General features: G+C 36.3%; 1 protein-coding gene across 8 annotated transcripts in view; it reads left to right on the top strand.

Moving 5' to 3' along the window:
* The window catches only part of IGSF11 (immunoglobulin superfamily member 11), a 207,567-nt gene extending 182,196 nt beyond the window's left edge, over positions 1 to 25,371 (top strand). For 6 of the 8 annotated variants that reach the window (XM_017955180.3, XM_009200038.4, XM_031663032.1 and 3 more), the window contains 6 exons: positions 1,502 to 1,665; positions 3,060 to 3,267; positions 5,533 to 5,688; positions 20,283 to 20,405; positions 21,202 to 21,352; positions 23,058 to 25,371. In XM_017955180.3, coding sequence (XP_017810669.1) covers positions 1,627 to 1,665; positions 3,060 to 3,267; positions 5,533 to 5,688; positions 20,283 to 20,405; positions 21,202 to 21,352; positions 23,058 to 23,499 — 1,119 coding nt within the window. In that variant the 5' untranslated portion in view covers positions 1,502 to 1,626 and the 3' untranslated portion in view covers positions 23,500 to 25,371. Of the gene's footprint in view, positions 1 to 1,501; positions 1,719 to 3,059; positions 3,268 to 5,532; positions 5,689 to 20,282; positions 20,406 to 21,201; positions 21,353 to 23,057 lie in introns of those variants that run through there. The other 2 variants (XM_009200036.4, XM_021934074.2) reach the window with 2 other exon arrangements.
* Positions 25,372 to 27,363: the final 1,992 nt, after the last annotated feature.

Here is a 27,363-nt window from a genome sequence, read left to right as displayed (position 1 = left end):
TAAATAAATAAATTTCAATGACTTTTAAACTTGCAGAGTGCAACCATCACACGAACCTAGTTTTAGTTTTCCATCACTAAAAAGTCCTTTTAAGTCTATTTACAAGTCCCTTTGCCATCCTTTGTATCCCTGGGTGGTACTAATCTATTTTCTGTCTCTATAGATTTGCCTTTTCTAGACATTTTATAGGTGTGGAACCATATATTATATAGTGTTTTGCATCCGGCTTCCTTGAGAAATATGTTTTGGGAGGCTCATGCATGTTGTAAGATGTATCAGTACTTTGATGATTTTTGTTTCTGAACAGTATTCTGTTGTATGGATATATCACATTTTGTTTGTCCATTCACCAGTTGATGGATATTTGTATTATTTCCTTTTCAGGACATGTTATAAATAATGCTGTTATGAACATTCATGGACAAGTCTTCGTGTGGACATACTTTTTCATTTTACTTCAGTAGATTCCTAGTAAACGAAATTGCTGAGTACTTGTATGTTATGATTCTTATAGGTTTATGAACATTTACTGTTGATTTTTATTTAGGTCTGTGATCATTTTCTGTTGATTTTGTATTCAGAATATTTAATTTTTGGCATATTGCTATAAAATGATCCCAGCACCATTTGTTGAAAAGACTGTTTTTGCCCCATGTAGTTGTCTTGTACCTTTATTGAGCAGCATTTGACCATAAATATAAAGATTTATTTCCGTACTCTCAACCCTGTGACATTTATCTGTATGGCTATCCTTAAAAGGCTAGTACCATACTCTTCTACTACAGCTATATAGCAAGTTTTAAAATCAGGTAGTGTGAATTCTTCATCTTTATTCTTGTTTTTCAGTATTCTTTTGGCTGTTCTAGTTCTTTGTCTTTCTATATGTTTTAGAGTTTGTCAATATCTGCAAAACAACTACTGGGATTTTGACTGGACTAGCTCTGAATCTATAGATCAATTTAGGGACAAGTGGCATCTTAAGATTGACTCTACCAATTCATGAACGTTACATATCTCTGCATATATTTAGTCTTAACTGATTTCTTTTATTAGGCATTGTATACTCTTCTGTGTATGGGTGCTGTACATATTTTGTTACATTTATATGATTTGTTAGATTTATATGTAAACATTTAATTTTGCACTGTGCTTATGTAACAACACTTTGAAAATTCAGTTTATTTTTAATCTTTCATCAAACCCCGTCAGTTGAATTCATCTGTGTCGTATTTGAATCTGGCCGCATATCAGATAGCATCTTCCAAAAGAGAGTAAAGAGCTTCTAATGTTTTTCTATTGTAGTTTCCAGGAGGTAAAGGGGTGAACCATTTTTATTATTTTGACTCAGTGACTGGTCAGCAGTTGTTTAGTAAGACTATCATGTCAGTCTGTTCACATGATCAATAATAATGTGATAACATAAAACACACAAACCTTCCTGAAGGAGTTTGGACTATCGGGAAAGGACAAGCATATAACCTCCCTGTTCCTTCTTCTGTAGGTGTTGCAGCATCCTTGGAAGTGTCAGAGAGCCCTGGGAGTATCCAAGTGGCCCGGGGGCAGACAGCAGTCCTGCCCTGCACTTTCACTACCAGTGCTGCCCTCATTAACCTCAATGTCATTTGGATGGTCACTCCTCTCTCCAATGCCAACCAACCTGAACAGGTACTTCTGTTCCATCCTGCGCTACCTCTGAAAGGTTAATCTTTTCAGAGAAGGTGGGTAGGGAAGCATCCTGAGTACATCTTTGGTTTCAAGAGTAAGGTGGCATTTTCAATGTGTGTGTGCTCTTTTAAGGCCTACTCCTCTGCCTTATCAGTCAACTATCAGAAGAGGCTATCCTCTTTTTAGAAAGGTAACAGATGTTAAGAATATCCTCCTGAGTGTTTTGTGTAGGAACCTGTAATTTTATCAAAAACATTGCTAATAGGCAATTTTGACCGTAAGGGACTGGCACCAACATAGATGGTTGAGAGCATACTTTTAAAAGATAGTGATAATAGTAAGGAAGTAACATTAGGTTGTGGTTGATTTTTTTAAAATTTAATTTCACTAGTATTTTAAAGTAAAACATGACTAGCCATGTTAGCCAGCTCAAAAAGTCTCATATAAATTATTAATATAATGTGTACATGAAAGAATGTACATGAAAATGGAAGCTACTCCCCAATAAGCTGCAAAATTACAGGAAAAAGACACATAATTTGTAGAACTCACTGCAGAAAATAATGCCCAGGAAGTTAATGAATTGTGATAATGCTTATACCTTTATTTACAATGTTAATGAAGCTTTTCTCCTTCAGTAAGCTTATTATTACCTCAAAATATTTGATAAGCTAAATTTTCTGATATGAAATTAAATAGAAGCTTCTTTTGTTTCTTCACAGAATTTTTGTAGTTAGACTCTGCCTGCAAGATCATTTTGTCCAACCTTATTATTTTAGGAATCAAGGATGGAGTTAAAGAAGCAAAGAGCTTGAGTAGAGTTACTAAACAAATTTACAGGTAGAACTTGAATAGAACTGAGTCCCTCACTCACAGCCCAATGGGCTTTTTGTTACGTCATTCTAGGTCTTCCCTGAAGACTTAACTTTGATAATAGAGGCTGACATAAGAACAGCAGTCATGGACTTGTAACTCTACTTCCCTTCTGTGACATTTATTTACTTTCAATCTATACCTATGATCTATCATTGTGTGACCTAATAAGCATGAGAATGGCAGTGCTAATATTTTTTAATTTTTATTTTGGAATCAATTTTTTGAACTGGTAAAAATATTTATGAACTGATAGTAGGGTGGGTAGCAGCAAAGACATTTTTTATGTTCTGATGTGTTAGGTAAGGAAAATATATTATTCTAATTTGGTATGTGAAAAATTAAAACTCCAAGATACCTATAAACAAGTACTGGAAAAAAAAGTTGATGATAACTCTCATATTAGAAATAAAATTTTCCAGCATTTGGTGCAGCATTTGGTACTGTCTACCAAATAGTTATTGTTTTGTGTCTAGGAGAGGATAGAGTGGCCAGTGTATTTATTTTGCTTTCTTTTCCAGGTCATCCTGTATCAGGGTGGACAGATGTTTGACGGTGCCCCTCGTTTCCATGGTAGGGTAGGATTTACAGGCACCATGCCAGCCACCAATGTCTCTGTCTTCATTAATAACACTCAGTTATCAGATACTGGAACCTACCAATGCCTGGTCAACAACCTTCCAGACATAGGGGGCAGGAACATTGGGGTCACCGGTCTCACGGTGTTAGGTGAGTGACACAAGAGTCCTGGGCTGTTTGGGCTTGACTTATGAATCTACTCTCAAGCATACTTGCTTCTGCCCTTGTTTCTACACCTTCAGTCTGCTTATGTTCCTTTTCTGTCTTCTCTCAGTTCCATCTCTTCTCTGCTTCTCCATGCTTCTTATAGATAGTCTCCCCCTCCTTTCTTCATTTCTGGTGGTCTCTAAAACTTACTCTTTAATGACTTTCTTCTGAAGGTGAAGAAAGATGGTATTTGATATCAAATACCATCAGAAGTGGTCTCTCAGTTTTCTTAAGCTTCTACAGGACAGAACTTATTGTTGAGCACAAATTAAATCAAGAATGACGTATTTTAATACAGAGCAGAAGTTTTCGCATGTGTGAGAATAATACTATTACTTCACATCTGTATGACACTGAGTAGGATCACCACAGTTCTTGGCTTGCACGTGTTGTCCTGGCATAATTATAATAGTGCCTCCTTTTACTCTCAAAAGTATCCTTGTTTGAAGAATAAATAATATTATCACCTTAATACTGAGACCAAATAGATTTAGTTTTTTTTCCCCCAGATTGCATAGAAAATAAACAACAAAGTTTAGATTAAAATTTAAATCTCCTTATTCAAACCAGCACTCTTTCCATTACACCATGTTGTTAGACTATCTCATACTAAGTTATATCTGTTATAAACATGTTTGATTTTTCAGTGCTTCTGTCTCTAATATAAAATACTGCTTTCTAAATGAATACTTGTGTAGAGGTGGCTAAACTCAGTCCATCTGGGGAGATGGAAGAAGTACTTAGAGAAGGTTGATGTTCTTGATTCTCCTCCATCCTACTCAAGTCTCAGAATCTACTCCTGTAGTCCTTGTCAAACTCCACCCACCCTTTCTTTTTCCTTCATTGTTGTTGAGTCACTTAAGAATACAGGGGTTGGGAATTCTTGTCATTTTCCCTCTGCCTTTGGTGCCTTTTTCTCCCAGCCTTCAAACAGAGTAAGAAAACTAATGACCAAGTCGGGGATTTGTATTCTCAAAATCATATTCATTGTATTATATTAAAAATGGTATAGATTCTAAAATACTCTTGAGTACTGAGTATAGTGTACTAATGGAATTAAATATTCTGATACTTATACCTATAAGTTAGGTGACTGACTTCCTATATTATCTAACATTATTTCTTTTTTCATTTGTCCAGACTTAACTTCTCAGCTTCATTTTTAAAAAGAAGATAAAAGAAAGCCCTTAATTTATTTTATAATTAATGCTACCTCCAAAGAATTATTTTGGATTTCTGTTCCTGGCATCACAGTGACAATGACAAAGGCAATCAAAGATTAGTTTGCCCCACCGCAGTAGATACTAGGATTTGCTAAGATTTTTACTCTTCCTACCCATACCCTTTTATTGTTCTCTTCCCCTACCCACTCTTCTTTTTTTTTTCTGATTCCTGTGTATACTCTGCATTCATTTTTTCATTCATTCATTTATTCATTTTGGAAAGGGTGTACATATTTACTGAAAAGTCATTAGCATTACAGATAAATCATAAATTGGATTTAAACTCTACCGTCTGCATTCCCCTGCATGAAACTTCAAGCCATGGGCTTAGTTTATGGTTTTGTTTTGTTTTGGTTTTTACCACCTTCTTCCTTTAGTGTTCTTTCTGGTAATTTTTGTTCCATGTTTTTTGTGTCCAGTCTTAATGGTTGTGAAATGTCCACTACATTATTATCAACTCTGCTTTTACTTGAACCTTAGTTTCACTTTCCCCACCATAAAGCAGAATTTGGTATAAAGTAGGTCTGTCCGGTTTTTGTCTGTAAAGTAACGCAGGACCTTGTTAAAGTGATCTTTGCCAGAGGATAGTTGGCAGGATAAGGGTTGCTTTTCCCTGAAATCTCTAAAAGTGGCCTCTTTCAGCAATGTTTTTAAAAGCAACATGTTGATACAATGGATCTTAAGAATTCTTCAGAGGAAGCAGAGTGAAAAGAAGATCTTAAGATACCTTGAAAATATAATCAAAAGGTGAAGCCCCTTTGTGCATATTTGCCCTCTGCTTACCAAAGCTGCAGGTCTGCTCCTGTGCCTAAGCCTCGTGAATTGGTACATGACTCCTCTGGGTTCAGGTGTGAGGCTGTCTCCTGGTATATGTTCCCAAAACAATGTAATCTAAGGGTCCAGTGTACTGAATGTTGATGTCTCCTCCGTCATCACTTGGCTCACAGTAAAATGTGTACTCTATTGCTTACTCTTCCTGTTATAGTTCCCCCTTCTGCCCCACACTGCCAAATCCAAGGATCCCAGGATATTGGCAGCGATGTCATCCTGCTCTGTAGCTCAGAGGAAGGCATTCCTCGACCAACTTACCTTTGGGAGAAGTTAGACAATACCCTCAAACTACCTCCAACAGCTACTCAGGGTATGTACAGTGCTGCTTTACCCATTTTATTAGTTATCATGGACAATTCTAATATTAAAAAAGTAATTAACTTTAATAGGTTTTGAAAAATAACACCCTATAACTGCTGAAAAAGCTTTCTGGATCATTTTGTGTTTTCAACTTTAAAGTGAATAAAACATTTTCTCTCTCTTCTCTATATTGCCTTTATGAAATGTATTTCATCCAGTGGTAACTATATATGGGAACTCTTCCCATTCACATGAAGATTTAAAGCACCTAAATAATAGCTTCTTTGTGTTAACTGTAAGACAATCCTTGAAATTTATATATGAGAATACACTTCCTGCTTGAGGTAGAGCTGCCTGTTTTACTAGGAGAAACCTGAGCATAGTGTCAGGAGGGTCGATCCTCCTGTTTTCAGCCTCAAATCTGATTAGAGGAGGAAGATAGGAAAGAGTAAAGGAAAAGGCCTCAGGTCACAGGAGATCCAGGAATTGGTCACACCAAACAGGTAATAATGGAGGAAGCCTGAGTGTCATGGATGATTTCTACATGTAAACCCAGCTCCTTAAATTTAGTTTTAAAGAGGACATCCTTAAAAAATTGAAGAGATTTTTGTCAAATAAAATGAGGGGAAGATATAGAATTACATTATAAAATACTCTAGTTCAAGAAAATAAAATTTAGCAGCTTCGAGTATTACATCATCTCTAATACAGAAAATGTTTCTTGTAGTATTCTCAGGGTAGATTTACAAATCTGAAATTTACACGTAAAGTGTTGGCAGTTAATGGAGAGGCCACAAACAACCTTAATTAGGCCACATAAGTCTGAATCATATTGATGGTCCACGCCTGTTGTGGAAAAGGAAAGTCCTAAGTTGTAGTAAAATTATTCACATTAAAGAGCCAGCGCCACAAGCCTCTAAAGACCCTATAAATTTCTGCTAGTAATCCCAACAAATATTGATGGACCTTACAATCGTCTTTTAATTAACCTAGCCTCAAATTCATCATTAAAAAAACTTCTTTTCAACATAATAACTTTTATTACTTTAAGAATGATTGCTGCAATACTGTTGTTCTTTGCTAAATGTTTCAGCCACACTGTTGGCTAAATAGCTGCTTTTTGTGGACTGATTTGTCAATCTCACCATTGTAAATGACATGATTAAAATAGCCCTTGTCTTGACATACTGAAAACTATATTCAAATTTTAGATTTTCCACTGTTTCTGTAACAGTTCGCCTCTCTGGGCCCATGTTGCTTTTTTAAAACAAAAATAAAGGGGTTAACAGTATCATCCTCAAGGTCCTCTGTGGCAGCATTTTCTGTTTTTATTTGTAATATCTCTGTGGAATATTGGATAGAGTTTGGAATTTTGAATGAACAATTGACAGTGGTTATTTGTATGTAAGTTGAGAAATAGCTGTAGAAATAGCCTTCCATAACCTCTTTATTTCTGGATAAGTGTCTATCAGTCAGATTTCTTGATATCGTATCCTTTTTTCAACTTGAATACTTTTTGCAGCTTTAGGTATAAAAGTGAACTTGAATGACAAGGATGAAAACTTTGTCTTTTTTAAACTCTGGATTGATCATCAAACTTACTTTGGATTACCGTATCTATCATAATCATGTACATTAAATGGTAATATTTTTCTTCTAAATTTATCTCTTGATATCCATATTAATAAAGTTGATCTCAAAATAGAATATTACCCCAAAATAATTCAGATTTTTTTCAGAAGATTTACTTTACTAATTATATTTACATTATTAATATAAACTCATGATGCATTCTCTGAAAAAAAGAATATTTGACACTAGGAGAGTGAATCCCAGAAGTCTGGTTGGTGACAGGGGAATAATATATTGAGATTAGAATTTATCTTATATGTAGAGACTAGCTTGCAGGAACTCCCTCTAGCCAAATCTGGGACAATTCAGACGTTAAAATAAATATATAGCCCATAGAATAAAATAAGAATCACCAAATCCCTACTGATAAATAAATGGAGTCAAAGAGCAAGCCTTTTTTTTTCTCAGTATGATGCCAACTGATGTATGTACAAGGAATAATGGAGTTAGAAAATCATCACTGAGGTGAAACAGTGAGCAAAAATTTGATGGGAAGCAGGCTATTTAGTTACAATGTATGTCCCTCCAAATTATTTATTAATGACAAAAAAGTAACTTTATAAGGGAGAGACCTGTCGGATACCACTTTAACCAAGTGATCAAAGTAAACTTCACCAATATTATGACAAACTGATGTCACGTACCTCTTAATATATATACTGAGAAGGACACATCATTTCTGTGATATTACTGTCAAAAACACATAACCTAAATCTCATAATGAGGAAACCTCAAACAAACAAATGTGAAGGCAAAACTATCAAGATTGAAAAAGACTAGGGAGTTAACCCATTTATGCCTGAGGTTGCAAGTTTTTGATTTTTTGCATTCAGACATTGGCGATGACCTTGAGCAGTAGGATGTAAATAACTCCCACATGCTTAGCATTCCAATAATGGAACACTGGGCATAAATGGGTTAAGATGAGTAGATGTAATGAAGAACCTTGGCTTAGAATCTGAACAGGAAGAGAAATAGCTATAAAGGACATTGTTGAGATAATTGATGAAACTGAGTATAAAGTATAGATTAGCTAATACTCTTAGATCAGAGTTAAATTTCTCAACTTTGATACATTTACTGTGATTATATAAAAAGTGTCTTTGTTCTTAGGAAGTATTCACTAAAGTACTTAGTGGTAAAAAGACATGATGTCTTCAACCTTGTAAGAGAGACTCAGTGCACTAGCTAGTTCCTTTCACCAAGTAAGGACTGTAAAGCAAATTTACCGTCCACTGGTTACTTGCCCGAGTCTGGTGAGACAGAGCATTCATACACAAAACAAGTTTCATGAAGTGGATTTATTATTTAATAGGCAGCAAAGGACAACGAAGCCTAGCATTCAGTGAAAGCCAGTTCCCCAAGGCTCAGAAAAGTTTCCTGAAACAGATAGAGTCTCATCTGCACATGTCCACTTGCACATCAGCTGAGAGAACCCAGAAAGCAGCTCACTCTGAGTTTTATACCCAAGTGCCACTGCGCTAAAGTGTTGAAGGACATCCTGTTTCTAGGAGGGTCTGGAACAGAGCTTGAGGTGTTCCAGTCAGTTCCTTCTTAACTCAGGATGTTGTATTCCCAGCATGTTCTATACTTACGCTTGAGAACAGCAAGCAAGAAAATGGGAGGAACTGAGTTGGTCCCAGACCACCCAAAGAACTATCCTGAAAGACACAGCAAGAAGACATCATCATCTAGAAACCAGGAAATGGGCTCTTACCAGACATTGAATCTGCTGGAGTCTTAATCTTGGAGTTCCCAGCCTTCCAGAACTATGAGAAATAAATTTCTGTTGCTTATAAAGTACCCAGTCTATGGTGTTTTGTTATAGCAGCCTAAACAGACTAAGACAATGAGGAGTCTAAAATAGTTGAACTAGTAGAAACAGAGAATAAAATGGTGGTTTCCATGGGCTGGGGAGTGGGGGAAATGGGGAGATGTGGGCTAAAGGGTACAAAGTTTCCGTTATTCAGGATGAATAAATTCTGGAGATCTAATGTACAGCATGGTGACTATATTTAGCGTTACTGTATTGTATGCTAGAAATTTGCTGAGAGTAGATCTTAATTGTTCCCAACCACACATACACACAAAGGTAGTTATGTGATGTGACTGACATATTAAATTGGGTGTGGTAATCTTTTCACAGTATTTATGTATATCAAAATATATACCATAAATATATACAATTTTTGTTAGTCAATTGTGCTTCAATAAAGCTAGGGAAAAAAGAAAAACAATTGTGTAATGCACAAGGAAAACCCTCATAACAAAGAATTATCTGGGACCGAATTTCAATAAATAAATTACATTTAACATTTTCTATTGTTAAAACATCCTTGCATTTATGGAATAAAGTCTCTTTGATTGTCATTTTTAACAATAAATTGTTCCATTGGGTTTGCTAATATTTTAATAAAATATTTGCATCAGTGATCACCAGTAAGAATGGCCTATGGGTTTTTTTTTCTGTCTTCTATTGTCCTGGTTCAATTTTAGTACCATATAATACGAAATAATCTTATGAGTTTGGCAACTTTTCCTTTTTTCTATTCTTTGAAATAGTATGAATAAGTTGGGCATCATGGTGATTCTATAGAATTTGCCTATGAATGTTTGCCTTGCTCTTATGTTTTTTTGTAGATTTTTGATTTCTGATTTAGTTTCTCTAATGGTACAGGCTTTCTATACCCTGTTTTTCTGGAAAATGTCTTTTTTGTCCAAGTTATACATATCACCATCAAGATGTTCATAGAATTCTCTATACAAAAACAGAATAATGTATTTAAGAGTGTAAGTTCTGGAGACAGTGGACATAGTTTTGAACCCTGAATCCAGGAATCACTGGGTATGTGACCCTGTGTCTTAGTTTTCTTATATGTAAAATGGAGACAATCATCATGACTAACTTATGGTTGGATAAAGATTGAATAAGCATGTAAGATGTGCAGAACAGCAGCTGGCATATGTAAGCCCCTACTAAATATTAATATTTAAATTACCATCATCATTGTTATGAAGTTTTAAACTCTGTATTTAGTCCCCTTTTCATTCCTAATACTGTTTATATGTGCCTTTCCTCTATTTTAAAAATCTATCTTGCTAAACTGCGATTTCGATTTTATCTAACCCCTCTTGTAACTTGCATAAATTTCTTTCCTCCTTCCCTCCCTCCCTCCCTTCCTCCCTCCCTCCCTTCCTCCCTCCCTCCCTCAGATGTTTGTTAAGCACCTATCAGGTGCCAGAAACTGTTCTAGATGCTGAAGATACGTTGCTGAACAGGATATTCTTTCCTTTGTAGAGCTTATATTCTAATGGGTGGAAATGGAATATAATCAGTAAATTGTAGAATTTGTTACAAGGTGAAAAGTTCTGTGGGGAAAAATTAGATCAGGGTAAAATAGATTAGTTAGGGTATGAGGAGCAGCAGTTTTGAGTAAGGTGCTTAGGGTAAGCCTCATTATATTCTAGCAAATATTTAAAGATAATGAAGGAATGAGCCCTGTGAATATGGGGACTGGAGAGCATTCCAGGCAGAGGGAATGGACATATGAAGGCTTTGAGGCAGGCATGTGCCCATGTACTTGGTGAATTATCAAAGAGGCCAGTGTGTTTGGAGTGCAGCCACCAAGGTGGAGACTTGAAGAGCCATTGTGTTGCAGGTGTTAGGGTATTTGTACATGCATTGCATAGGAAGCGTTATAGTTGTATTATTCAATATTCTGTATCTTTAGCAATATTTTACATGCTTCAGCTATGTTACTATGAGAAATATGTATTTAAAAATCACATTGTAAGATTGTGGATTTGTCAATTTGTTCTTACAATTCTGCCAATTTTCTTTACCCATCTTGAGCCTGTGTCATTAGATGCTTACAAGCTTGTTGTATTTCATTGTTTCTCTATGTTTAATAAGCTTTTTGTGTTTTTTTAATTACTAAACTTAAAAGATACAGTGGCTTTCTTTGGTTAATTCTTGTTGGTATGTTTCCATTATATAGTTCATTGGCGTTCAGTTGTCTGTGCTTTATGTTTTAGGTATAGTGCTTATAAACAACATATATCTGGATTAGTTTGGTTTTCAGTTTGTAATCTGAGAGTGTCTGTCCTGAATTCGTTTATATTAATGATTATGGGTATGGTTCAATGTCTGATATTTTATTTGAGGTTTTCCATTTATTAAGCTTTTTGCTTTTTTCTTTGTCCTCTCTTCCCATACCTTCTACTGATTATTCGAATATTCTTTATAATATTTTTTCTCCTCTACTTTTGAAGTTGTAAGTGTATTTCTCTTAGTGCTTATTCTTAAAGTTCTTAAATACGTACTTGATTTAATGTAGTCTAGAAGTAAAAAAAAATCTCTAATCTCTATCCAAATAATAGGACCATAGAAAGCTGTCTTTCTTCCATTTTCCCTAATCTGTGTGAATATTTCATCTCATCAGTTCTCTCTCTTCTCTCCTATTAGCCATTTTTGGACCTTTTCATTCTGTCCACCATGACTCTCAGCTTCTCTCTCATATGCTTAATTTCTGTATTTTTATTGTCTGCATTTTAGTTATTTTCTTGGCTTTAGTATATTTGTTCCATCTTGTTTTTAACTTGTCTCCTTATTAATCATCCCCATTTTTGTCATTGTTTACATACATTTCAGTTTTATATAGATTTACCCAAAAGTTTGCCAGTTTTTTGGCTCAACATTGCTTCTTTCATCACAGTCATTTTTTCTGTGTTCTATTTTCTTAAGTACACACACCCTTCAGTAGGTATTACATGGATGATCTATGAGTGTTAAGTTGTTCTCAGGTTTGTTTTTCTGAAAATATCTTTTTTTTTTTTTTTTTTTTTTTGAGACAGAGTCTCGCTCTGTCGCCCAGGCTGGAGTGCAGTGGCCAGATCTCAGCTCACTGCAAGCTCCGCTTCCCGGGTTCCCGCCATTCTCCTGCCTCAGCCTCCCGAGTAGCTGGGACCACAGGCGCCGCCACCTCGCCCGGCTAATTTTTTGTGTTTTTAGTAGAGACGGGGTTTCGCCGTGTTAGCCAGGATGGTCTCGATCTCCTGACCTTGTGATCCGCCCGTCTCGGCCTCCCAAAGTGCTGGGATTACAGGCTTGAGCCACCGCGCCCGGCCGAAAATATCTTTTTTTCCCTATACTCTTTAATGCAGTTTAGTGAGTATAGAATGCTAGATTATCAGTTATTGTTTCTCGAGAATTTGAAAATGTTTCATTTGCTTCCCACCTTTCTTGTTTCTGTTGAGAAATCCTCTGGTAGTCTGTAGGCATTTGCATTTTCCTTCCTTTGCTTTTTGCATTTTTTTTGTACTTGGTGTTGTGTAGATCCTAGAATATATTTTAGGTATGTGTTAATTTTTATTAATCCTGCTGTGGGCTTGTGGTGCTTCTTAAATTGAGAGAATTTTTTCTCACTTATTGAAAAATCTCTGTCCTTATATTTTTGAATATAGCCTTTTCTCTTGTTTATTGCTTCCTATTAGCTCTTGGTTTAGTCTTTTAATTCTGTAAACCATGTTTTTTAATCCTTTGCTTATCTGTAAATTTCTTTACCTTTCTGTGTGGCATTCTGGTTATTTTTTGTTTTTGTTTTTTATTTTTCCAGATCACCAGTTCTCGCTCCTGCTCTGATGGCTGTTCAGCCTGTCCTCTGAGTTTTAAGTTTATTTTCTTCTTTTCTTTCCTTTTTTTAAGAGATAGAGTCCTGTTCTGTCATCCAGGGTGCAGTGCAGTGGCACAATCATTGCTCACTGCAGCTTGAAACTCCTGGCCCTTAAACAATCCTCCGACCTCAGCCTCCCGAGTAGCTGGTATTACAGGTTTGAGCCGCAGCACCTGGCTATTTCTGTTTCTGTGTTGCTTTTGTCTCTTCATGGCATCATCCTCTTGTATTATGGTGACTATTCTGCATATGTTTAATAATTTTAAGCATACTAATTTTATAGTGAACTTCACGTAACTTTATGCTCTTTGTATGCTAATCCTTCTGTTTGTTGTGTAGTTAACTTTTCTTCATGGTGACATTCCTTTCCTGTTTTCCTCATGTAAACTCTTCACCTGGATTGTTCTTCTATAGTTTCTCTAAAGCTGTAGGTTATGTTTTCTATTTGTTTCTGCCAACAGCTCTAGAGGTTTCAGGAAGATGAAGGGATGAGCAAAACAGGAAAGGGATGATTGTCTGTACAGCGAGGGTGGTTGGGCGGCTGGGCCCTGTGCTGGTGAGTGAGATGATTGGAGATGTGAGGCAACACGGGGTTTGTCCTGCAGCAATTGAAAATCCAGGGCTGGAGCTAGCTCACAGGAGCTGCATATCAAGCCATGGAGTGGAATTCCTTCCTGGAATGACACCCACTCTCCAAGTCCTGCAGCTTCTTGGCAACCAAGGATGGAGATAAGCACAGTTACTTCTCACAATGGTCAGGAAAACTTGGAAAGCTGAGGGATAATTAGAAAAAAAAGCCACTTCCTTTCTGACTTAAAGGGGAGAATATCCTTCACACTTTAAAGATGCATAGAGAAGTTTAAAATGTGTTTTTTAAAATTATGTGTAAATAATGGCAATTCATTTTCTATCCATTCTTTTACTTGGTAAATATAAAGTATGGTACATTTAGTTTCATTATGAATGGTTAGCATTTTCTCAAACTAGATTGTACATTTTTCTTTCATGGTTTGTAAGAAATCCTCTGTTTTCCTCATCCTTTCATAATTTAATACAGTGAAGAGAGATGATTAACCCTCCTGCTTGCCTGAGAACTCTGTGTAGATCTTTAGAAATCATAGCTGTAGCAGGAGAGTATCTTAAATATCACCATGGTCCCACTCTCATGAGGGAGAAGACTGAGGCTCCTAGAAGAGACCAGGTTTGCCCAAAAGTGATAGGAAGTACTAAAATTCTCTTGGCGTGATTGTAACACTCAGGAATCTTGATATTCTCTTTCTCTGTCTCTCTCTTTCTCTGTCTCTCATCTCTCTCCTCTTTGCTCTCTCTCTCTCTGTCTCTCTTCTCTCATTTTTTAGAGACAAAGCCTTGCTCTGTTACCCACCCAGGCTGGAGTGCAGTGGCATGATGACAGCTTACTGTAACCTCAAACTCCTGGGCTCAGTTATCTTCCTGCCTTAGTGTTCTGATGGGGCCTTGCTATGTTGACCAAGCTGGTCTCAAATGCCTCGGCCTCCCAAAGTGCTGGGATTATAGGTATGAGCCACCACACACAGCCTGATCCTGTTTCTTGGACTGACACTGCTGTTTCCCTTCCCAGTAAGGAAGGGAATTTTTTTCATGGGGAGCAGAAACATTTTTGCCCACTAAAAGTGCTGAATAAATGAGTGCTTTTTTCTGTTCATCAAGATGTTTTTCTAACTGAAGTTGAGGTTTTTTTTTTTTTTGCCCTCTGACATAAAGAAGCAAATCCTATATAATTTTCAGTACTTCCTCTTTTTAAAAAGATTAAATGCCAGCAATTATCACTATATTAATTTGTGTATATATTCATTCATTTTTAAATATGTGTGTGTATGCATACACACATAAACACACACCTTATTCTGTGCAACTGCTTCAGAGTTGAGTGTTGGGGAAGGTAGAGAAATACAAGGAAACATATCTCCATCCTAGAGCTCACTGCCTAATGGAGGAGACGGATATAAAGAGAAAATCATAGCACTACATGTTAGTGCTATAAAAATGTATGCAGTGCTATAAAATTTAAATGATAGAAATATTACTTGTCCCTGAGGAGTCTGGGAAGAATTTTATAGGGAAAAGGATTCCCAAGCAGGAAAGGGGTCTTAAATGATGGATAGACGTTTTACTGGTTAGAAGTGGGTATTATAAATACAGGGAACCATGCTTACAAAATCTTGCAAGTGTAAAAGTTTGACGTTTTCAAGTGAGAATATCTGTGAAGCTGACATAAAGCGACATGGGGATTTGACCAGAGAGGAGCTTGAAAAGGTAAAGTCCAGATTGTGAAAGGCTTTATATAATATGCAAGGAGTTTGGATGTTATCTTTAACTGTAGAGATGCACTGACATTTATAAACAAGAGAAGATCACCAGATATGCATTTTAGAAACTGTGTCAGTAATCAGGCTGAAAGATTGGCAGCCAGTTATAAATGGAAGGCTTTGATAATAGCCCCATCAAGAAATGAAGAGGACCTGAACTAAGTCTCTAGTGACAGGGATGGAGAAGGCACAGTGGGGAAGGGTAAGATTCAAGAGAGATTGAGGAAAAAATTACAATATATGGAGCTTGATTAGATATTTGAAATGAGAAGAGTCAGAGTTAACCCAGATTCCTGTTGTGGACCGCTGAATCACCAGTAACCATCTTAACTCAGAAGAGGAATTTGTAGAAGTTTGCTTGAGGAAAGTAGTGAGTTGAGTGGTCTCCTGGGACCTCTAGATGGGGATTGAAATAATGATAATGATAACATTTCTTGAGCACCATGTGCCATTCTTTGAGAATTAAAGAGCAACAGTCAACATAGAGATATACTGATTCAGAAGAATCTGTTGATGTCCAGTTAAAAGTAAAAGCAGAGTCAACAGAAGTGGGTAGGAGAGAAGCAGTCAAAATGCAATTAGTTGGTCTTGCTTGTAGCTTTTGCCATGTGATAAGTGTGTGGTCATGGCCTTCTTGTATGTTGCTAATGGTGAATCATTTTTGCAAAGAAATACGAATGTGTTTATACATACTACATTATTCAAATAATGCTGAGTAATGTTCTTTGGTATTTTCACAAGTTTGAATATTTGCTCTAGGCTTCAGCTCTTTGTGAATACTTGAATGGCAGAAACGCAAATAGAAGAGGATGAGAATGTTGCTCTGCAGGATACTAACATGAGATCAGAAATGAATTTAAAATCTGATTTGGCAAAAACAATATCTGTTTCAATGCCAAAACAAAATCAAGGCAAACAGACAAAATATTTTTATCATTGTCTGAAGGAACTGAGCTACTGTGAAGCGGGATGTATCCTAACATCCATCTGGATGGTGTTCTTGGAAATTCTATTAATGGAAACAGGTTCTTTCCCTGTCCCTTCTCCATCTCTGCCTTAATTCAGCCAGCATCAACACAAAGTGAAATAAAATTTTCTGTGTCCAATGTTATATTTTAAATTTATCTTTAAGAGTAATAGAGTTTGATACTAAGTATTTGTGATGTTATCTTTAAGTTTTTCCACAGATTTTTATTTGACATTTATTTTGTATGAATTTTCCCTTTATTTACAATTTTTAAAAATTAAATATCTTTTTCAGGTTAGGATCATTTTTACATATTATTGAAATATGTAATTTTGATGTAACATATTCATTCAAGTAGCAATAAAGTATGCATCCATTGTTATATAGCCTGTAGAATACTTCTGAAACTTTTATATAAGAAATTTTCAGTTTATTATAGTCACTCATTATTTAAAATATATAAATCATGAAAAATATATAACTTATGATTTAAGAATTCTTATCTATCACTCTTCAAATCCTGAAGATCAATATCTATTGGGAATTAATATCCATTGGGAGACACTGGACATTTTTCATATTTCTTGATTGAATATTTTATGATTCAGAAAAATATATCAGTTCCCCTAGAAGTGCCAGGAAGGAATTCCCACATGGAAACATTACCATGTACCATACTAACCTTTCATTTAGTCCTCACAGTAATCTGCGGTTGTAAGCACTTTGGCAGCTCCAAATTACAGATGAGGAAACTAAAATGCTGATGAAGAACAGGGAACACACTCAAGACCATATGACTAGTAGTAGGTAGAATAGATTCAAACTTAGGCTCTCCAACTGGAATGTGCTCTTAGCAGATACATCAGCTACTAGGCAGCCAGAGGCAGCATTCTGGAGCTAAGGAGAAAGGATGGAACTGGAAATGTACACTAACATTTGATTTTTTCTAATTCAGAAGGGCCTTCTATGCCAGATATATAGCTGGTGAACCAGGTAATAGTTGCTATGAATTAAAACAGTGGAGTGTGATGTCCTTTGAGTTCCCCAAACTATGTAGTTTCATGCCATTGAACTTTCCCTATTCTTTAAAAGAAGCTCAGAAGAATATTTTTTCTCTGACTTTATTTCAGAAAACTACTTCCCTGCCCGAGCAGACCAAGTGAAATGACAGATTGAGGAATTAGCCTGCTAGTTTCGGGAAGGGCTGTGTGCTTTGTGGCTGCAAACAGTCTGCTGTTTGCTGGAGTTGCTCCCTTCTCTATTTTGCCTTCTCTGCATAAACAGGCTGTTTTGTTCTGGTTAATCTTCTGTTATCAATATACCTGTCTCCTTCTCTGATTATATTCCAAGTTAAATCTACCGTGATATATCAACCTCATTTAATAGTATTTTCTTACAGTAACATGCTCATGGTGTTGGCATCTATAGAGACAAAAGGAAGACGATGACTTCACCTTTTAAAAATAACTTTTTAAAGCAAGAATATTTAGAGTTTACCTCTTTCTGCATGCCAGAATGCTGCGTAGAGGAGCTGTTTACAGTTTCCCAAATTGTCTCTGGAAATGTCAACAAAATTACCAGTTTTCTATTCAAATTTTTAGAATTCCAGAGCTTAGGAGAAAACCCACCACCACTAACAACAATAACAACAACAACAACAACAACAACAACAACAACAGCAAAAACCCCAGGAACACAAATTATGTAGTTGATTGCCTGGAGATTATGGTTTTCTTGCATTGATGATATTAGTACATGTGTTGAAGAGGGAGATAGGCACGTTGCTTAGTTTATAATACTAACAGCATTGGAACATGTATTGGTCAGGAGATATTCTATAGAGGCATCCTATAGAATAATGTGATTTTAAATGCCTTACTAGAATGCCAAGTGTGTATATGGTGAGTACAAGCTTTGAACTTGGACCAACCTCATTTTATAGATTGCTGCTACTTGTATACTCTGTGATCTTGGACAAATTACATAGCTTCTCTGAGCTGTCTTTGAAAAGTAGGGAATATAGAACATAAGCTTGTTATGAAGATTAAATGAGGCATATTCAATGTTTCTTAGGACAGTGTATGTGGTACACAACAGACACTAAAGAGTAGGCAGCCCTTTTATTTATTGATCACCTTTATTTAGCACCTTTCTGTGTGCCTGGTAATTTTTGAGACAGCAATTATTTTCTCCTCCCCTGTAGTCTTATTTGATTTCTCAATCCCTCATTAGATGCCCCTCCTGTATGCTCCCCTATCACTCTCTGTTCTCTATCTCTGGCTGGCACTACCCCATATATTGTAATTGTGTGTATACTTGTCTCATTAGGGTAAGGGACTGGGCCTGTCTTGTTCATTATTTTATCACCATCCTCAGAAAACCAAACACAAAGGAAGATGCTCAATAAATATTTATTTATTAAATGAATGAATTAATAAATGCATGCACACTTTACTCAGGTCTGCTTTTGCTGAACCCTCCTGTCTGCTTCTGCCTTTGATCTAGATAGAGATGATGGTTGCCAGCAGAAACCAGTTAACTAAATCTTAGTTCCATCTAAAAATAAGTAACCCAGGGTGGGGATAGCTCCAGGTGTAGCCCCAGGCATACTTGGACTTTGTGTCAGAGTATTTTTTTACTTGTCCTATTAGGAAGCTTTTCCATTTACTTCTAAATTTGCAGCTATTTTGAATGGTTGAGATGACTGAATGTATTCTCTTTCCTGCATAAGGAAGGCAATGAAGCCTAGAGCTTAGAGGTGAAACAGCCCCTTCATCCAATTGAATTTCTTAACAACCAGCTGTGTAATCTTATTACACATCTAAAGCTTCAGTCTCCTTGACTATTCAATGAGATTAATCATAAAAATACCTCAGGGTAATTGTAAAGATTGAAATAATACATATAAAAGCTTACCCAATGCCTGGCACATATTAATAACTATTAACTTTTTAAAGTTATTCCTGTAAGTCATTTGTATTTTATAGGAATAAATAATCAAAATATACTAATGATGAATTACTAAAATGTGAACTATTGAAACATTTCTTGGCAATACCAGTGCAGTGGCCTTGAAAATTTATTGTTCAAACTCCTGATATGGGGAACATAATTGACTGAAAGCCCTGCTGCTTCTCCTCTAGATCCACCACTGCTTGGCACCAAGACCAAGCTTCCTCTGGGCTGCTCCCAGCCAGTGATGAGTTAGGGTTAGGGTTAGGGCCTAATGCAGGCCTATTTCTGCAAAGCATGGGACTCCTTTAACATGTGACTTTGGCTCAAGGACTCCCTATCTGCCTACTGGACACTTCCATAAAACTGTGTTGCAGCCTGAGACTCTTCCTACCCAATCTTCCTTGCTTCCCTCTCCCCTTGACAGTGAGTGGTGAGACCTACACCGAAGTCTGAGGCTCTCCCTGCCTTCTGCAGCTTCCTCTCATATTTCTTTTACTGGTATTTCCTCCAGGAAACCTCATGCTTGTCTTGGTGCCTACTTCTTGGAGGATCTGACTTAACACAAACAACTGTAATTGTTGTTAGGGAGTAACAGTCTATATCTTAGAGCGCAGATTTGATATTTTCTTCATCAGGTATGAAGTTAAAGTTATTATAAGTTTAACATGATCTTTATGTTACTGCAGTTCCTGAGAACTAGAATTTGGTGTTACCTTAAATTCTCTAGGATAAGTATTAGCCACCATTTCCTCAGAGAAATCTACTAACATTTAGGACTTTACATGCTAACCTGCAGATTGAGTTTTAAGATTGTTCTTATTTAGGACAGCCCTCCAAAGTTCCAGGTCTTTAAAGTGATACAGTAATTTTAGTCTTTAACATTCATGAACCAATAATTTCTCACTCTACCCCCCCAAAAAATTTATTGATAGCTCTTTAGTGTTCATCTGTTTTTATAGTCTTCTCCTGATTTCTTTGGTTTTGCTATTAGTCCTGCCAAATCCTCACTTGATTATTAATTTTGTGACAGACCAGGTCCAGGGAACAGTCACCATCCGGAACATCAGTGCCCTGACTTCAGGTTTGTACCAGTGTGTGGCTTCTAACGCTATTGGAACCAGCACCTGTCTTCTGGATCTCCAGGTTATTTCACGTAAGCATATGGAATTCTGATGTCAACCCTGGATCTGAAACTCTAAGATCTTTGTTATATCAGAAAATGAAGAGTTCTGCTGAATTGTCTTAAGGTTATCTGAAGATTAAATAGAAATTGTTTTGGTTTTAATTATTATTGAAAATAGTTTATAAATGTTTTAGTATACTTTCCAGCCTCAGCAATATGATAATTTTTATGACAAAATATCTTTCTCCTCAGGATCAATAAAATTGAACAAGTTCTTATTGTATAATGCTATATACATTATGAAAATGGTAATAATCTTATGGGTATAGCAAGACCTTCTCGTGTTTTTTCCTAATTTTTTATATCTGCATAATTTTTTAGTGTCTAGGTTGTAAATGGCAGTGTAGAAAACTTCTCTTTAGTTGAGAATTCTGGGATATTTGAATTCCAGTTGCGAAAGGGAGTGATCTGGATGGGTTGAGGTAGAAGGATATCCCCTAGTTTCCAGCATTCATGTAGGGTAGATTAGGCAAGTTAGATTGGTGCTGTCTGTTACCTACTGTAGGTATTGTTCTCCTAAAATGTGCAAGTCATTTAATTGTTTATTCATTCAAAATATGTTCAGAGCCTACTATGTGTTGGTCCTAGCCACTGACAATATAGAAAGTTAATTGAGGTTTAACTTTATATGGATGAAAGATTTTAGACAGTTTTATACATTTTAAGCAGATTATCTAGTAAGCTTATGTGCTTATTACAGTTGCATGGGTATATGCTATTTCTCTCTTTCTTTTTTTCTTAAATATACCTTAAATATATTTTGCAGCCCAGCCCAGGAACATTGGACTCATAGCTGGAGCCGTTGGCACTGGTGCAGTTATTATCATTTTTTGCATTGCACTAATTTTGGGGGCATTCTTTTATTGGAGAAGCAAAAATAAAGAGGAGGAAGAAGAAGAAATTCCTAATGAAATAAGGTTTGTGTGTCAGATTTTTCAAATTTGTCCTGCATAGCCATTGTGTATTTCTATTCATTTTTGGCAGTTAAGATATATCTGCTAATCGTAAAGCTCTAATGGCCAAGACTATTAAAGTGGCCACATGATATTTTCTTGTATATCACTTTTCTTCATGGTACCACACAGCTTTATTCACTGGGTCATGAAGGAGGGGACGGTCCAGCATGTGCCCAACTAGGAAGATACAAATGAAGAATTCCCCTTCTCTTCCATATCTCCGGGATAGGCAGGGTTAGGTGGCTGCCACAATGGGAAAGGTAGTGTCTAAAGCATGCATTTACTATTGACATTTATAATAGATGTGAACATAAAGCAAGAAGGAACGCCATAAGAGCATACCAGTGCCTGTACACAGTCAGGCCACAGCACTATGGCTCAGAAAGGCAATTTGGCTCAGAAAGGTAATTCAGACAAGAATAGGAACATTTTAAGAAAACAGTGCCAACATGATCTTTAAAGAAAAGTGACCTAGTCATACTGGGGAGATTTGAGGGTCCAGGCTCAGTCTTAGATTTCATCATGGCATATCTGTATTGAAAATGCTGTAATGACTCCAGTCTCCATAGTGAGACATACCATAGCCTTACAGGATCTGATTCTTGCCTGCGTATCTTCTCTCTCACCACTCTCAGCATACTTTGCCTTCTAGTCTGTCCTGCATTTTCCCATTACTCAGAGGTTTTACTCAAGCCTCTACTCTCTTCCTGGACCATGCTTCTCATTTGATCTATCTCTTTACTAAATTCCTTAATCTGATTCTGGATTAGGCCAGGCATCACCTCCTCACATAAGTTGTCTTTAGCGCCTTGCCCAACCTTTCAGACTTGTGAACTTTCTTCATTGATTACTACCCTCCATGACTAGGGGTTTCTTAGGTAGGATTTGTGTCTTTTTTGCATGAAACATATTGTAAAGTGTACTCAATAACTGTTAAATGAATTGGTTAACATCTTAAATTAAATGACTTCTTTTAGCCTGTTGTAATTCTTAAGTGTTGGGCCATATGCAGGGATAGAGTCTTCCCCAGGATAAGATTACTGAGGAGAACCTCTCATCAGCACCCCACAGTTATTTCTCAGTCTCCATAGAGCAATACAGTCAGGCCAACTCTGATTATTTCTTGAAGTTCTGCATACCTATAGTTTGATTTCCCAGCTATTTTATGACACCTAGTTTAGTAGATTTCTTCATGGACCAATTTACTACTTATAGTAAATATTTATGAGTGAATAAATATATATTTACTATATATATGAATATTTACTATAAATATAAAGCAAGATACTATATATTTACTATAAATATATATAAATCAAGATTTTTTATGTATTTACTATATGATATATAAACATATTTATGTGAATTTTGTTTACATATATATTTAAAAGTTGTACTGGAAGAGACATTCTCTGAGAGATCTGAGATTTCCTTTTCTGCTGTTGGAGACTGAGAAGCTGAGGAGAGATTTTCTTGACCATTGTCTCAAAGGGAATGGATGCCAAAGCTGAGGCCATCCAGGGTTGCCATGCCTGCTTTCACGAGAGACGTCCTGGATTTGTTTTTTGGATGTATAAGCCTTAACATGAAAAGAAAGATTCCAGGGTAGGAGGATAGGATTAACTTGAAGTAAATCCTAATGACAACTTTATTTTGTTCCTTTCAGAGAGGATGATCTTCCACCCAAGTGTTCTTCTGCCAAAGCATTTCACACTGAGATTTCCTCCTCAGACAACAACACACTAACCTCTTCCAATACCTACAACAGTCGATACTGGAGCAACAATCCAAAAGTTCATAGAAACACAGAGTCAGTCAACCACTTCAGTGACTTGGGCCAGTCTTTCTCCCTCCACTCAGGCAATGCCAGCATACCGTCCATTTATGCTAATGGGAGCCATCTGGTCCCGGGTCAACATAAGACTCTGGTAGTGACAGCCAACAGAGGGTCATCACCACAGGTGATGTCCAGGAGCAATGGCTCAGTCAGTAGGAAGCCTCGGCCTCCACACAGTCATTCCTACACCATCAGCCATGCAACACTGGAGCGAATTGGTGCAGTACCTGTCATGGTACCAGCCCAGAGTCGGGCCGGGTCCTTGGTATAGGACATGAGGAAGTGTTGTGTTCAGAAATGAATAAATGGAGTGCCCTCATACAAGGGGGAGGGTGGGGTGGGGGAGTGCTGGGAAAGAAACACTTCCTTATAATGAGTAAAATGCACAAAGAAGGAGGCAGTGCTGTTACTTAGCCACTAAGATGTGTAAAATGGACTGGAATGCTCTATCGTGAAGACTTGCTTCCCCACCAAAGATGTCCTGGGATTCTGCTGGATCTCAAAGATGTGCCAAGCCAAGGAAAAAGATACAAGAGCAAAATAGCACTTAAAATCCAAACTGCCGCCCAGATGGGTTTGTTCTTCATGCCTAACTTAATAATTTTTAAGAGACTAAAGTGCCAGATGGAGTTTAAATATTGAAATTATTTTAAAAGGTATGTGTCTTTAAGAAAATAATGAGCAACCCTGTGATATGTTCTGTCTCTCCCAATTCCCTCGTTATGTAGAGGGCTTAATGGTATAAATGTTTAATATTGGTCCCAACAGGGCTGACTCTTCTATCATATAATCAAAACTTTTTACATGAGCAAAATTCAGTAAGAAATGGGGGAAAACAAAGGAAACGTCTTTGAGAAGCCCCTTCATATTTATTTATTTATGTCTTCCTGAACCATGAATTTCATATTTGGAATATTGCTATATTGACAGATTCTTGCCTGTCTGTGTTATTCTAGGATCTGTTACAGGTCCATGGCAATTACTGTTTATTTTTTCCTGGAAAAATATTTTTTTATAGAAGATTTTTTTTTAAATACATGAGAGGCATTGGGCTAAGAAAGAAAAGACTGTTGTATAATACCTTGTTCAATGGTTGTATTTAGTGAGCTCATAGAGGTCCATCATATCATGAACGAGCTAGGTTGTGTGGGCAGGAAGGTAGGGCTAAGGGGTTGTAGGCTTACTGGGCAGCCTCTCAGAGCAAGGTTGTTCAGATCTTCCTTGCTATTACAGTAGGTTAATATTAATGAGGACAGCACCTGATGCCTTTTGTACTGAGGTAGATAACTTTCTCTTTATTTGACAAGTAGAGTTTAACTTACTTGTCAGGGAGGGCAGAAGTTGTTTTTCTGTTTTGTTTTTCAAAATAATTCTTTTTGCAAAAGAGGTAAGACTGAGACAAAAGGTGTATCTTCTGGTGTGCTGCTGAAAGTGTCTACCCTACATTTGTGTCAGCTCAGGGTTGCAGTGTTGCCCAGACGCATTTTACACCATTGTAAAGGGATTCCTTTTGTGGTTACTACCTGGCTTGGCTGGCCTTGCGGTTCACCAGATTAATTTACAAACTCCCCCACTTTATTTTGTGCTATGTAGATCTGGTCATTTGACTGTCTTGCATTAACCACACTTTAAGCAACTCACAAATTTCTTCCCAGATTTGTTTCCTAGATTATTTATGATACTCATCCCATGTCTCAGTAAGAGTGTCTTTTCTTTCTGGGATGTGTTCTCTCACTCCCTCTTACCACCATGCTTTTTGCCCTCTTCTCCTGCAAGCGTAGTCTTCACAGGGAGTGGCTTCCTTCCTAACTTTTTTTTTTTAGTTATTTGAATGAATGGAAACCAACAGCTGCTGCAAACACTGTTTTTCCAAAAGACTACACTCAGAACCTAACCATTGCCAACCATTTCAGTATTGATAAAAAGCTGAATTTACTTTAGCATTACTTATTTTTTTCCATTTGATGGTTCTTACTTTGTAAAAATTTAAATAAATGAATGTCTATACTTTTTATAAAGAAAAGTGAAAATACCATGACACTGAAAAGATGATGCTATCGGATGCTGTTTAGAAAGCATTTATCTTGCATTTCTTTATTCTTTCTAATTATCTAAAATTCAATAAAATTTTATTCATATAAAATAAGTTGTCATTAATTATCAATACTAATGAGTATGTCATTTTAAAACTTAGTATTCTCTTTAATGTTACAAGCTTTTCTCCATCCTGTTAAATAATATTTATAATCATTTTAATAGGCATATGGTATTCCAAAAATGACATAACCTTTTTCTTATTATTAAAAATTTAGTTTGATTCCAGTTCTTACCTATATGACTGAAGATTAATGACCCTTTTCATACATTGAGCTGTTTTCCCATTTCCTAGAATGAAAGTTCATGAAGACAGTCTCTATGCTTGCCTTTTTCACCACTGAATCTCCATCACCTACCACAGTGCCTCCTGTGGGTGTTGAGTAGATAAATGCTGACTTCTGAAATGAAATTGCTAAGTCGAGTTATGAGCATGATTGTAGCTCTTGATGTGTACTGGATCATTCCTTTGTTTTAACTTTTTATTTTGATTTAATTATACTTTTACATGCAGTTGTAAGAAATAATAGAGATCTCATATACCTTTTACCTATTTCTCCCAATGGTAACATCTTGCATAATTATTGAACAGTATCACAAATTGACATGGATATAATCTATCAACCATACTTAGATTTCATCACTTGTACATGCACTCGTGTGTATGTGCATATTTAGTTATATACAGGTTTATCAAATGTGTAGATTTTTTAAAAAACTTTTATTAGTTTTTATTTAAAAAGTAATACAGAATACTGAAAAAAGATTTAAAAATCAACAATACTCCCACTTACAGAATGCCACTCTTAACATTTTTTAGTATTTACATTCATTTATTTAGAAACAGATTTTTTTGTTGTTTATTGAGGCATATTTTGCATACAGTAAAATTCACCATTTTAAGGTGATGTGTGTATGATGTATGATGAATGTAACAACGACTACAATCAAGATACAGGATATTTCCATCACCCTCAAAAATCCCCTCCTTACCTTTGTAATTAAACCACTCTCTCCAACCACTCTTTAGCAATCACTGGTCTGGTTTCTGTTCCTAGGGTTTCAGCTTTCAGTAATGTCATGTACATTTCATGTGACCAACACCACAGTCAGGATACAGGATTCCTTATGCTACGCTTTCATAGTCATAGCCACCACCCTTCTTCCCAAGTCCCTAATTTGTACCAATCACTGTCTGTTCTTCATGTCTGTAATTTTGTCATTTTGAGAATGCTGTATAAGTGGAATGCAGTATGAGGGTTGGCTTTTGCTGTTATAAAATTTTTTGCTCAGAATAATTTCTTTGAGATCCATTCAAGTTGTAGCATGTATCAATAATCCATTCCATTTTATTGCTGCGTAGTTTCCCATAGTACAGAAGAGGTAGCACAGTTTATTTTACCCATTGGAGGATATGAAGGATATTTGTGTTGTTTCTAGTTTTTGGCTATTAGGAATAAATCTGCTATAAACGTGTGCATAGGTTTGTGTGTGAATGTTAAGTTTTCATTTTCTGGGATAAATGTCCAGGAGTGCAGTTTCTGGGTTGCATGTGGTAAGTACATGTTTAGTTTTGAAATAAAATGACATACTCTTTTCTCGGGTGGCCATATAATTTTACATTTCTTTTCAGCCATCTGAGTGACCCTGTTTCCCTGAATCCTTGACGGCGTTTGATATTATCAAAATTTTACATGTAGCCACCATTTTGATAGGTATGTAGTGATATCATATCTTATGGTGGTTTTAAAAAATTTTGTTAAATTATTATTGGTGTATAATAGTTATATATGTTTATGGGGTACATGTGATATTTTGATACGGGCGCACAATGTGTGATAATCAAGTCAGGGTAATTAGGGTATCTCCATCACCTCAAGCATTTATTATTTCTTTGTGTTAAGAACATTCCAGTTCTACTCTTTTAGTTATTTAAAAAGATAACAGTAAGTTATTGTTGACTACAGACAACCTGTTATGTTATCAAATACTAGATCTTATTCATTCTAACTATATTTTTGCATCTAAACCATTCCCACTT

Source organism: Papio anubis, chromosome 2 (assembly GCF_008728515.1).
Source record: "Papio anubis isolate 15944 chromosome 2, Panubis1.0, whole genome shotgun sequence".
NCBI lineage: Eukaryota > Metazoa > Chordata > Mammalia > Primates > Cercopithecidae > Papio > Papio anubis.
Note: the sequence above shows the minus strand (reverse complement) of the source record. Positions and strands in the feature narration are given on the sequence as shown.